The sequence below is a fragment of the Schistocerca americana genome, chromosome 1, assembly GCF_021461395.2.
Source record: "Schistocerca americana isolate TAMUIC-IGC-003095 chromosome 1, iqSchAmer2.1, whole genome shotgun sequence".
In the NCBI taxonomy this organism is placed as follows: Eukaryota; Metazoa; Arthropoda; class Insecta; order Orthoptera; family Acrididae; genus Schistocerca; species Schistocerca americana.
Genome location: NC_060119.1, coordinates 81773346 through 81785732, shown reverse-complemented (window position 1 = coordinate 81785732; position 12387 = coordinate 81773346). Strand labels below are relative to the sequence as shown.

The 12387-nt window shown below is 40.3% G+C and overlaps 1 protein-coding gene across 2 annotated transcripts in view; it reads left to right on the top strand.

The window, feature by feature from the left end:
• The window catches only part of LOC124548300 (leucine-rich repeat-containing protein 15), a 145510-nt gene extending 133745 nt beyond the window's left edge, over positions 1-11765 (top strand). For both annotated transcript variants that reach the window (XM_047125165.1, XM_047125166.1), the window contains exon 3: positions 9294-11765. In XM_047125165.1, coding sequence (XP_046981121.1) covers positions 9294-11240 — 1947 coding nt within the window. In that variant the 3' untranslated portion in view covers positions 11241-11765. The remainder of the gene's footprint in view (positions 1-9293) is intronic.
• The last annotated feature ends 622 nt before the right edge of the window (positions 11766-12387 follow it).

Below are 12387 nucleotides of genomic sequence, written 5' to 3'. Positions count from 1 at the left end.
TCTGGGCACCCTGACTCACTTGGAAAGTTGTCTGGCCGTCACTCAAGATGCTCCTCTGCCCACATGGGCCATGGTGAGAGCGGATCAAGGTCCAATATCTCCCTCCCAGGGGATGTTGCACTGGACGGTCCTGTGGGTCAGGAAATGGCTCCTGCTCCCAACCCTCCTTTTCAAGAGACCCCGTCAAGCCCTCTGAAAAAAGATACCCCTATTGTGGTGTATAAAGTCACTATTTATACAAAACTGAACACTAGCTCCAGCGGCTCATCTTCGGCCAATTGTGGGCTGTTTACCAAAAAGATCATGTGAAATACCTGCACAAAAGTAGGGAGTAGGGACGACCATCTTATCATTCTCAAATTTGTCAAATCGAGGTCAATGCCTTACTTTATCCATCAGACATTGGGAAATTGCCAAACCAAAATCGTCACCAAGTAGTTGCCACCACAGGTTACTGCAGAGGAGGCCAAGTAGGAACTGCTTCGGCTCCGTTTCAAGGACCCTTTGGTCCTGAGATCCTGAGATCCTGAGACCCGGGTGTTGATACCCTGCAGTACCCATGTCGTCTCCCTTTCCTGGAGGGAGGACATAGAGCGGCTTTATCAAACCCAGTACCTTCTGTACACAAAGGTCTGGATTGTATCAAATGAGTGTCAAAACAGGCTCGTCATCTGTGGCAAATGCCAACATCTATGACATATTGGAAATTACTGCTCCCTGCCATTGCGGTGTGTTAAGTGGGCCAGCCCACATTTCGGGGAGAACTGCATGCTCCCCGCCTCGGAGAAGCCTACATGTGCCCTGTGTTTGGGCATGACCCATGATCCCCATCACATGGCATCCTGGAGGGGGTGCCCTGTTTACCAGAAGGCACTAAAGTCTTCATATCATCCCAAAAGGAAGCCAAGGACAAATCAACCTCCCCCACCGCAACAGGACACCGTCAACTTTCCTGTTTTGCGGGGTCAGCTTGGTGTGCCTTCTCAGCAGCTACTGTGGTACCAGCCTCTCAGGCACCAGTCGTTTTGAGGCACATGTGCCCCCTTCTGCCCAGACTCCCACGACATCCTTTGCTGCTGCAGCCCAGTCTCCTTCTCATTGTCCATCTTCCATGATGGCTTCCACTGCTCACTGACTACAGGAGCCAGCTGCAGCCCCTTCCAGTCCACCTGTGGCTGTATCCCAGCTGTCTCACCCCACCCCCACTCTGCCTCCTACTACACTGGCCCCCCTCCAGGTCATCTCCTCCTTCATGAAACCCCACATCCAGGCTGTTATTCGTGACACTGCACACAAAATCAGTCAGAGGACGGTCTCTCCAACGTTGTTGCCCTAGTGGAAGGGCTTAGTCACATATTGTTGTAATGGTGAATCAACCACGACAACCCCGCCAGCCCCCTCAGAATCTTGTCACTCGCATTTTTAATGCCAATGGCATTAAACGGATGAAGATGGAACTGAACGCCTTCCTCGATGACCGTTGTGTGGATATTTTACTGGTCACAGAAACACACCTCAAACTGGTAGACAATTTTTGCCTTCGCAGCATGGTGTATTACCACTCTGACTGCATTGACTGCCGTGGTGGAGGCACAGCTGTGTTCCTCAACAAAGTTCTTGTCCATACCTAAGAGACTCTCCAACCAATGGAACACATAGGCGCCACAGCAGTTACTATCTCCATATGCCTTGGTGCCATTACCTTTCCAGCAGTGTACTTGCGCCCAAACAAGCCACTGCTTGAAGTGGACCTTTGCACATTGACAAGGCCGACTCCTCCTTGACCTGGAGGATGCTTTAGCACTGTCAGTCTATGGCCCCTGTGAACCTACCCATATACCAGTCTATTCCAACTGCCAGCCAGATGTTCTGGATGTGGCCCTGTTCAAAAACATCACCACTCAGTTTTTTCACTGTCAGATTTCCATGAACTGGCCTCTGACTGTGACCCAGTACTCCAGCACCTTACCAATGCTGCTCTTTCATTTGATGTTCATTCCACTGTGACCCTCACTGATTGGGACAGTTTGCCATGGTACTTAATAACACCACTTGGCATGACGTCGACTTACCAACACCGGCCAACATAGTCCATGCTGTGGATTACCTTCCCGCCAAAATACAGAAAGCAGTGAAGCTCTCCACCTCCACTGTCCCTTGGGCCTTAACCCCCCTGAATGATTTGCCTCCCCTGCTACGGGAGCTGAAGGTGGAAAACAACTGCTACCACCAGCAGTGGAAGCAGTTCCATGATCCTTGGGACAAATGTGGAATGAGGCGCCTCCAGAGCGAATTCTGCCACCGGCTCACCGACTGGAGGTCCAAACAATGGGAGGATAGGATGTCCACTTTCCTCCTGCACCATAAGTCTGGCTGGGCTATCATTCGCACCCTGTGATGTTCTGTGCCACCAACTGCCCATCCCATTCGCACAGCAGCAAGCTTGTCGTATGATAACCTCCAAATTGTGGAAATGCTGGCAGATGCGTTCAAGGCCCAAAACCACCCCCTTGTTCAGGAAATTTCTCTGGACGAACTACAAGATGAACACAATGTCCTGACAGCTGTTGCCACTTTTCACAACCATCCACCTCTGTCTGCCTCCCCACCTGATGTCCATGGCAGAAGTTCAGAAACGTGGCCAATCAGCCACTGTTTTGGACAGAATTTTAAATGAACTTCTTTGCCACCTACCATGCATGTCTCTGATCTTGTTCACTGTGATTTTAAATAGTTGTCTTATGTCTGGCCTTTTCCCCCCTCAGTGGAAGCAAGTGAAGCTCATTGCGATCCCCAAGCGGTTCAAGGGCCCTACTGTTCCCACCAACAGGCCCATCAGCCTGTTAAATACCATGGCGAAGGTCCTTGAATCTGTCACCCTCCAATGACTTTCTCAACCTCTGGCTGCAACGATCTGACCTGAACAGTTTGGATTTACTTCGCATGTCTCTGCCGAACTTCAGGTTCTTCAAATCACTGAATACTTCAGCAAAGGCTTCAACACCGCCAAGTTGACAGCTGCCATTTTTCTGGACTTGCAGAATGCCTATGATAAGATCTGGCATAACAACCTAGTGCACAAGATGCTGACACAGGCCCCTATACCAGATATCTATGTCAAGAATGTGGATGACTTCCACTGTGGTAGGACTTTCCTAGTGGCTCAGTGGGGAATGCGTTCCGGCATTTGCCCATTGTCAGTGGGCTCTCCACAAGGATCGGTGCTGTCTCCAAATAGTTCAAATGGCTCTAAGCACTATGGGACTTAACATCTGAGGTCATCAGTCCCCTAGAACTTATTACTACTTAAACCTAACTAACCTAAGGACATCACACACATCCATGCCCGAAGCAGGATTCGAACCTGCGACCGTAGCGGTCACGCGGTTCCAGACTGAAGCGCCTTTAACCGCACGCCCACACCGGCCGGCTCCAAGAGCTCCTCAATCTGCACTGTCCCGTGCAGTCCTGCACTGACATCCATAAAAATGAATTCAGGACCAAATGAGCCCCTGAAAAGGTGCACACCACTATTCAACTTAATGAGCAATTATCTGAGAAGAGCACCTGACTCCACTATTAGCTGGTCCAGTCCCCATGCTTTGGACACCACTGCATATCTTTGAACATGGTACGCTCACCTGTCAGTATTATTGTGGCGCTGTACTCCTTCCCCGTGTGTGTCTTTCCAGGTATGCAGTCCACCCTAGCGTAATTTTTATAGATGACAATGTGTGACCGCATCAAACAGAGCAGGTGGAGCAGCACTTAGAATGAGAGGATATTTGGCAAATGGATTGGCATGCCTGTTCCCCTGACTTAAATCCCATGCATTGAGGAGACATATTGCAGCATGGCCACATGCGCTAATGACTACTAAATGCACCAATGGACAGTCCTGCAGTAGTCAGCCACAATGGTGGAGGAATGGAATGCCCTACCACAAGAACTCCTTACCGACCTTGCAGCCAGCATGGGAGCAAGTTGCACAGCATGCATTGCTGTCAGTGAGGTTCACACACCTTATTAAGGTCCATGCCCCACCTTTTATAAAGACCAGGGGACCATCATAACTTGTGGTGACCTCAGTGTAATTACTATCTTTGAATAAAAGTGTCATTTCTGTTAATTTCATTGTATATTTCTTTCAGCTATCTTCTGCACTGTACTGTAATAGTTCTTTCTATGCATGGCACACGTTTCATCACTCTGTTGCCTCGCAGTGACACGTGATGTGAAAGTTACTTTCATCCTTAAGTTTTGCGCACCAGTGTATTTACTTATGTCTGTAAATACTGAGTCCTATTTACAGTACTTCACTACTTATTGTGCAGCTTTACAGTGAATACTGCTATTTGCCATGTAGCTGATAGAACTTTTCAGTCCCTGAATCCAGCTATTCACATATTTTGTGAAATGAGTGGCTAATGAGGCATGTTTTTAATTTTCTTCTGAACTGATAGGAACTCCCATTTTCTTGCTTTTTGTTAGACAGGAGTCTGTTGAATACTTTTCCTTCAGAGTATGTAAACTCCATTTTGAATCATAGACAAGGAGACAAAATTTACATGAAAATTATTTTTTGTATTGTATTATTATGTGAAGGCAAAGTCTAATAAAAATTATTTTACTAATTTAAGTATAAGAGATAGTGTGCACATTGATTTTTGGATCATGATCTGAGAAATATAATCAACATTACTCAAGGTACAAATCATTCTTGACTCTCATCAACCTCACTCGCACAGTAAGAAAAAAGTTACCAGTTACAAATAACATGTCCCTCTGCCATAAAACTGAAATATGGTATTTCATCCACCAAGTACTTTGGTAGCATATACACTCAAACTGGCAAAGTGACTAGGGAGTTCTTACTCTTGTTTTCACTAAGATGTTTATCATTACTCGAATTAGTGGCAACAGAACTTGCATTTGCCTGCCAATGCAGGTTTTCATTTGTCTTGAAACCATATTCTTTATTGCACCTTACATTAAAAAATAATGTGTATGTTGTGAAGAAAACGATTCCCAGGGGTTGTGTTTTGTGAGATTACAGACCGTGTGTTTATACAAAGTCTTGTGAAAATAATGCTATTGAGAATGTATCTAATTATATCACCCCAAAAGAACCCATTTTACTTCTGAATTGTGTGGAACAAAACATCCCTCAATGAACTAGTCTCCTAAATGTGTAAGTCCCACACAACTCTATTAATAATCCCATAAATGCTGAAGGTTTAGGCTTTACATCTCTACACTTATCCCTTATGATCATCAAAAATTGATGTTTCTACTCATGATAGTATGGTAACATGACTGAGTATGAAGCAAACATAGCCTGTGTTGTCTGACAGCTGTCACATTCAAATTTACCCTCAGCGCTAAGCTTGCACTAATAGTGAAGAAGTAGCTTTAATCCTACTGATCGGTGCCCACAAATTCATGGCGGACACTGCGATTTACGTGCATGAACGTATCACACAATGAACTTTGCCTACTCACTTTGGATTAATACTACACTCTCTTTTATAACACTTCCCTCCAGAAGGGACACAAACATACATGCAAATGCAGCAGCATTAACTAAAAATGAAATGCAGTTTCAGTGAAAGAAAACTGCTTATAAATAATGGCAGGTCAACAATACCTACAATGAAAGCTAACAGTTCAATGAAAGTTGTTTTACTACCATAAGCAAAGTTAAACAAATTTATGGTTTTGAATGGAAACAAATGAATTTACAAGTTCATCTGCTGAACTACTGTTTAGTTTTTCAATAGGGAGAGCGCAAAGCATTGCATCTTATCTTTTCATTGCTGATATGTTGAGATGATGGTAGTATGTTATGATGCTGAAGATGATGTTACAGCAGCTTGTCAGTAGAGGCAGCGTATTGGATCAGCTCTGTTGATTGAATGAAGACTGCTGATGATCTTCTCATGTGGCAAATGAACTCCATGCAGCCGAGTTGATGTCAGTGGTGTATTATAGGCCACTGGCAAACTGTATGTCATTGTTGTTGTTACCTACACTCAGACTGGCGTGTGCACGTGATTTCACGATATTTGCAGTAACACTGTCCATTACACAGTTTTAAAGTTTTCTGATCATGTAATTATAGTTCATTAGTTACATGAAATCACCACGCTCAGCAGGAATCAGCACGTTCATGATACACAGTTTCTAACATGCCTGTGGCACAGTTAATAATTATTTACTCTGTTCTCAGCCACAATGCGAACACACATTGAAGTTCTGAAACTTGCAAAGTGCATGCGATACAGTCAAAGCGAACACAGTTCACCTCAAAACCTGTAACTACAATGTCATCCATACTCGGTTGTATTGTCATCGTTACACGACCCAGTTCAGTTGGCTGTTTTACACAGACCAACTTCTCTGTCTTGCAAAGTGCACGCGATACAGTCAAAGCAAACACAGTTCACCTCAAAACCTGTAACTACAATGTCATCCGTGCTCGGCTGTATTGTCGTCGTTACACGACCCAGTTCAGTTGGCAGTTTTACACAGACCAACTTCTCTATTCACAATAAAGATTTTCAGAATCCAGTACAGAAAGAACAGCAACATATATCATCATTAACGAGTTCTGTTTGCACCAATTTGCAAGAAAACAAAGACAGACATCAAATCATACGTGTTCAAACCACCTCCTTCTAACACAGACTCTCTCTACACACTGTTCGACCATCACTGTCGGTACTCCCAGATCACTCTCACTCTATGTATATAGTATCTCAACATATTTTTCATTGTACAAACTATTTTAATCACAATAAACATTTTCAGCGAAGGATGGGCAAAGAACCAAAACATTTTATCTACTCAATAAACAAGAGAAATGTATTTACTCATGAAAAAAAAAACATTAATTTCAAAATCATATTATCTCTAACAAACAAAGGACAAATATACATATACATATACATATGAAATAAAAAGAAAGAAAGAAAGGAAGGAAAAAAAAATTTTATGTCCTGCAAATAGTCTAATGTTTAGAGATTTGGATATGACAGACTTCAGCATCGTACTACATAGTTCCACATGAAGCAGTAAAATTTCAGCATTTGATGTGATGGTCTATCAATAAATGATTTTCGGTGAGCTTTCTGAATAATATATAGCAAATAATTGCTGTTGACAGTACTGTGGCACAAGTTTGGAATAATGCACAGCAGGGTATAGGGGAACAGAACATGCAAATAAATCTCTCATGCTGATTGTTAGTATGCAAAATTTAGTTTAATAAGATTGAATTATGTTGAATGTATCTTTCAGTCATTTAGTAACACACCCAAATTTATGGCAGTGAGCTATTATTTTGAGTGTTTTGTAATTACTGGAGTATCATTCACACGCAATATCAAACAGTGTTACTACTTTCAGTCGAAAATTATTAATGGTTCATTCCCTCCCAAAGATAATAGGCAGTATGATGTGGGATTCCTGATAGCACAGGGCCCATAGCATTATATATATATATATATATATATATATATATATATATATATATATGTGTGTGTGTGTGTGTGTGCGCGCGAGTGTATACCTGTCCTTTTTTCCCCCTAAGGTAAGTCTTTCCACTCCCGGGATTGGAAGGACTCCTTACCCTCTCCCTTAAAACCCACTTCCTTTCGTCTTTCCCTCTCCTTCCCTCTTTCCTGATGAGGCAACAGTTTGTTGCGAAAGCTTGAATTTTGTGTGTATGTTTGTGTGTCTGTCGACCTGCCAGCACTTTCATTTGGTGAGTCACATCATCTTTGTTTTTATATATATATATATATATATATATATATATATATATATATATATATATATATATATATAAAAAAACAAAGATGAGGTGACTTACCGAACGAAAGCGCTGGCAGGTCGATAGACACACAAACAAACACAAACATACACACAAAATTCAAGCTTTCGCAACAAACTGTTGCCTCATCAGGAAAGAGGGAAGGAGAGGGAAAGACGAAAGAAAGTGGGTTTTAAGGGAGAGGGTAAGGAGTCCTTCCAATCCCGGGAGTGGAAAGACTTACCTTAGGGGGAAAAAAGGACAGGTATACACTCGCACACACACACACACACACATATCCATCCACACATCGGGTAAGCCACCTATGACTGTAGCATGACGCCCTAAACTACTCTGAGAAGGACAAACTTGCTATATGAGCGAAACACTGTGCTATATATTTAAATAAAGTGGACATTAAAATCATGAAGGAGGGTTGGACTAGTCTATAGCATGGTCTTATTGCTCTAGTAGTTTTTTCATCATAACTTGGTAACAAAAATCTTGTGTGCCTGACTTTACTTTTATAATATTTTCAAAAAATGTGTGCAGTTAGTACAACATGTGAGTCTAAAACTGCAATTACCTCACCATTAAGGAGGAAGGTCAGATACGAATCTGAAATGGGCAAGGTGGCGAGATGGAAATAGAAAATATTGATCTATGGTAGATAAAATCAATGATGTAGTCAGTCACTGAGGTAGGAGGAAATACCATTATGCAGGCTTTGCGTTGGAGGTGTCCCTATGACACATGATTTCTTCTGGTGAGAAGACTTCATAGTGTGTTTTAATTGTAATAGCTACTTACTGGTGCTACACATTTAATTAGACCATGGTCTGTACACTGAGAAGAAAATATTGCTAGAATTTTCTAATCCTCTGCTTCTGAAGTTTGGTAACAATGAAAAAGAGGGAAAGACTCAATTATTGACATGTCCTAGATTTTAATGTCTAAATTATTGAAAAGTTTTAGATTTTAATCTGTATCAAAGTGACTGATCCATACATCATTTACTTAACAGTCAGCCAGATATTGGTTGTCATTTATTGTTTCAGTCCTTATACTAAAGTAAATAATTACATAACACTTAACTGTTTGCCAAAAACTGAAATTACACTTACTTTTATCTGCCTTTATTGTATTGGAAAATGTCACAGAAGTGTGAATAAATATTCACCAACCACAAACTGTGGCAAAACAAGAAATAAGTGTGTTGTAGGCAAACACTGCCTTAAATTCCAATTTATGGATTATTTAAAGCTGAAAGTGAATAGTTGCATCATGCTGTAAATGTGGACACCTGCATGCTTGGTGTCTATTTTCTTTATTCTCCATAGCTGATGCTATTGTTTTCAATACAATTATTACATTAGCCAGTTCACATATCTATTATTTTTATTCCTTACATTAATAAAGTAGTTCATAAGTGAGGATGTAATTGATGTGTGCTTCATTCATTCCCATCTCATTGTTACAGGTTACGAATCTTCGCATCATTGACAGCTCATTCCGACGAGTGCATGAGAATGCATTCTCAAACCTACCAGGTCTGATGCACCTCAACTTAAGTGGAAGTGACCTAATACTCTTGCATCCTGACATGTTCGCCAACAACACACAGCTGGAAGTTCTTTCACTAAGATACAACCAGCTACGTCTGATGGAAAGTGAAAAGTCTCCTTTTGCAAATTACTTTCTGAATATAGATTCCCTCAGAGAACTTGATCTCTATGGCTGTAGTCTCGGTAATCTTCTCCCTACTATGTTTACTCGCATGCCAAATCTTGATTACATTAATCTGGGATCCAATGGGATCAAAGTTTTGCATAAAGATATTTTAAAACCTATCTATTCACTAAGTGAGCTTGATTTATCTGAAAATCTAATTGGAGAGCTGGACCCTGAAGTTTTCAGTGAGAGTGAACTGGTCTCACTAAACATCAGAAAAAATCCTTTGAGATCATTACGTAATATCTCAATACCAGAATTGGAAACTCTTGATTTATCTGAATGTAAGTTCAGTGAAATCACAGGAGACATGTTTTCTGGCTTCCCAGATTTAACGAAATTAAGTCTTGAAGGAAATGCCATAAATAGGATTGAAGTAAATGCATTTGCCCCTCTAACGCATCTTCAAATTTTGGATCTTTCACACAATTCTCTTGAGGGACCACTTCCAGAAAATTTATTTGTAAACAATGTAGAACTGCTTCATCTTGATTTATCAAACAATCCTACAATGAAATTATTACCACCAGGTGGATTTGAAGGTGAATTTTCAACTCTAGAAACTTTGGATCTTTCTCACTGTGGACTAGAAAAATTAGAGGTGTTCAGTCTCAGAAATATGAATCGTCTCACAATTCTGAAATTGGCAGGCAACAATTTGAAGGTCCTACCACATGGTGCAATTGGAAGCAATGTGAAAATACTGGATTTGTCTGACAACCAGCTGTCATTCATAGAAAAATACAATTTCCCTGCTGACTCAAGGATTACAAAACTATATTTAAAAGGCAATCCTCTCCTTGCTGTCTCACCTTTCGCCTTCTCAAACCTCCATGCTCTCATGGATTTGGACTTAAGTTCCTGTGACCTGACAACATTCCCATCTCTGATGGACACCAGTGTATCAGTTTTCAAAAGCTTGCGCCATCTGTACCTTTCTGGAAATAGGATCACTTCCCTAAACAAAAGTGATCTTGAACATATGCCAGCACTGGAAATCATCGATGTCTCCAAGAACCCTCTAGATTGCCACGTGATGAAAAATCTTGTAAATTACTTGGCTCGAGCTGATATTAAGCCACTGCTGTCTGTTGAGCTAACAGATCCATCTGTGCAACTGTTTGATGATGACATCATAACCTTTGGCGGAAATACACGACATGCCTGGGACTTCTTCCTCAAACAACTTTGTGGAGAAGAAGTTGCCACCATAAACTATGAAACAGTTGATGATGTTAAAGACAATTGGTCATTTAGTGATAATGATGAGAAAATTGATAGTTACATCGAAGATACATCAGCAGGAGAAATCCACATCAGTTCTAATCAGATTTCTGATGAACCAAGTACGTGGACCATAGTTGTGGCAACTACGACTTCATTTGCTATCATCTTTATTATAATAATTCTTTTTGCTGTCATTGTTCTGTGTATTCGCCAAGAGAATGCTACAAAAAAGGCTGTCAGGAAAGTGAAAGCATACAAAACACCCATTTTACGGCATGGGTACTTGGGTGACTATAAGAAACTCCAGGAACAGCACAGTATTCCATCAACACCAATAATGAAAGACAGAAACATACAGCTACATAATGAACTGGTTGCTAGTAAGGAAGGCAGCACAGGAAAAAGCAAGATAGAACAGATGGTATACATGGGCAAAGGGGATAATGCCGTAATGCCAGAGGCTGTATAATTGCATTGTTAAGGATTCATAACAATTTTGGACAGCTAATATTTTAACAGTTATTTGTGTAAGTGTTACTTCATCATTAGGGAGAAAAAACTAGGTTATCAGCCTAGTGCCTATACTTTGGTGCAGTTTTGCCAAATTTGTGGGAGTTGATTTAAGAAAATGTGGGATGATCGTGTGAATAATTGTGTAGTGATTTTGTACAGACTATGTTTAATGTAATTGTATAATATTTAAAGAGCTGTGCTGTGAAAGGCTGTAATAATCAATTATGTGAAACACTGTGTAGTAATGATTGGTCAGTCACAACTCTTCCCTTCAGATGGAGTACTGTGCATAACATATACTTTTGACTGTAAAATGCTCTGAGCAAAGCAGAATGTGAAGCTATTTTTCAATTTTTAGAAGAAAGTATGCTAACTTTATGATGAAATAGTTGAATGTGAGACAAAAGACATGAAGTAATTAATGTATAAGAATTGTAATTGCACATGCAGTATGTATTAAAGTTATTTTTTGGAGAATAAATGTTTTTATTTAGATCATTTAGTTTCTCCTCCTGCAGACTATTACTTCTTTCAAAGCAAATCTGTCTGTTTCCAGGAAAGAGAAGGAAAAAATTAGAAAAGTGACTTCCAGTTATCTTACCTTTAAAAGCATTTAGAATTACATAAAAAATATTTTGTTTACAAATTTTAAATTGATTATTAGTATTTGCATTTTTGTTATTTAAATATGAGTCATTCAGATTGCCACTAAGGTCATGCCATTTAACCAATATACAAAAAAATTAAAATGTACAGTTCATCATAATGTATTAATATATCCAACTGAAGTTATTATATTGTAACTATTACCTAACACAGCTGGCAGGTTTGTTACTTTGACACTACATACAAATTTTTAATTGAATTAAGGAATAATATCACCTCTAAGGGATAGCATATTTTCTTAATTTTTTTATTTTATTTATTTATTTTTTTTTTTTTCATTTATTTATTTAGATTAAGTCGTCTCAAGTGTAATTGCATGTATTGTATGCAGTGTTCGATATCTTGTACAAGAAAAGAATGACAAATGGACTACAATACACAGAAACATTACTACACCTTGGGGGTTTATTGGGACAAGTTTATAAAAGAATTTTCTT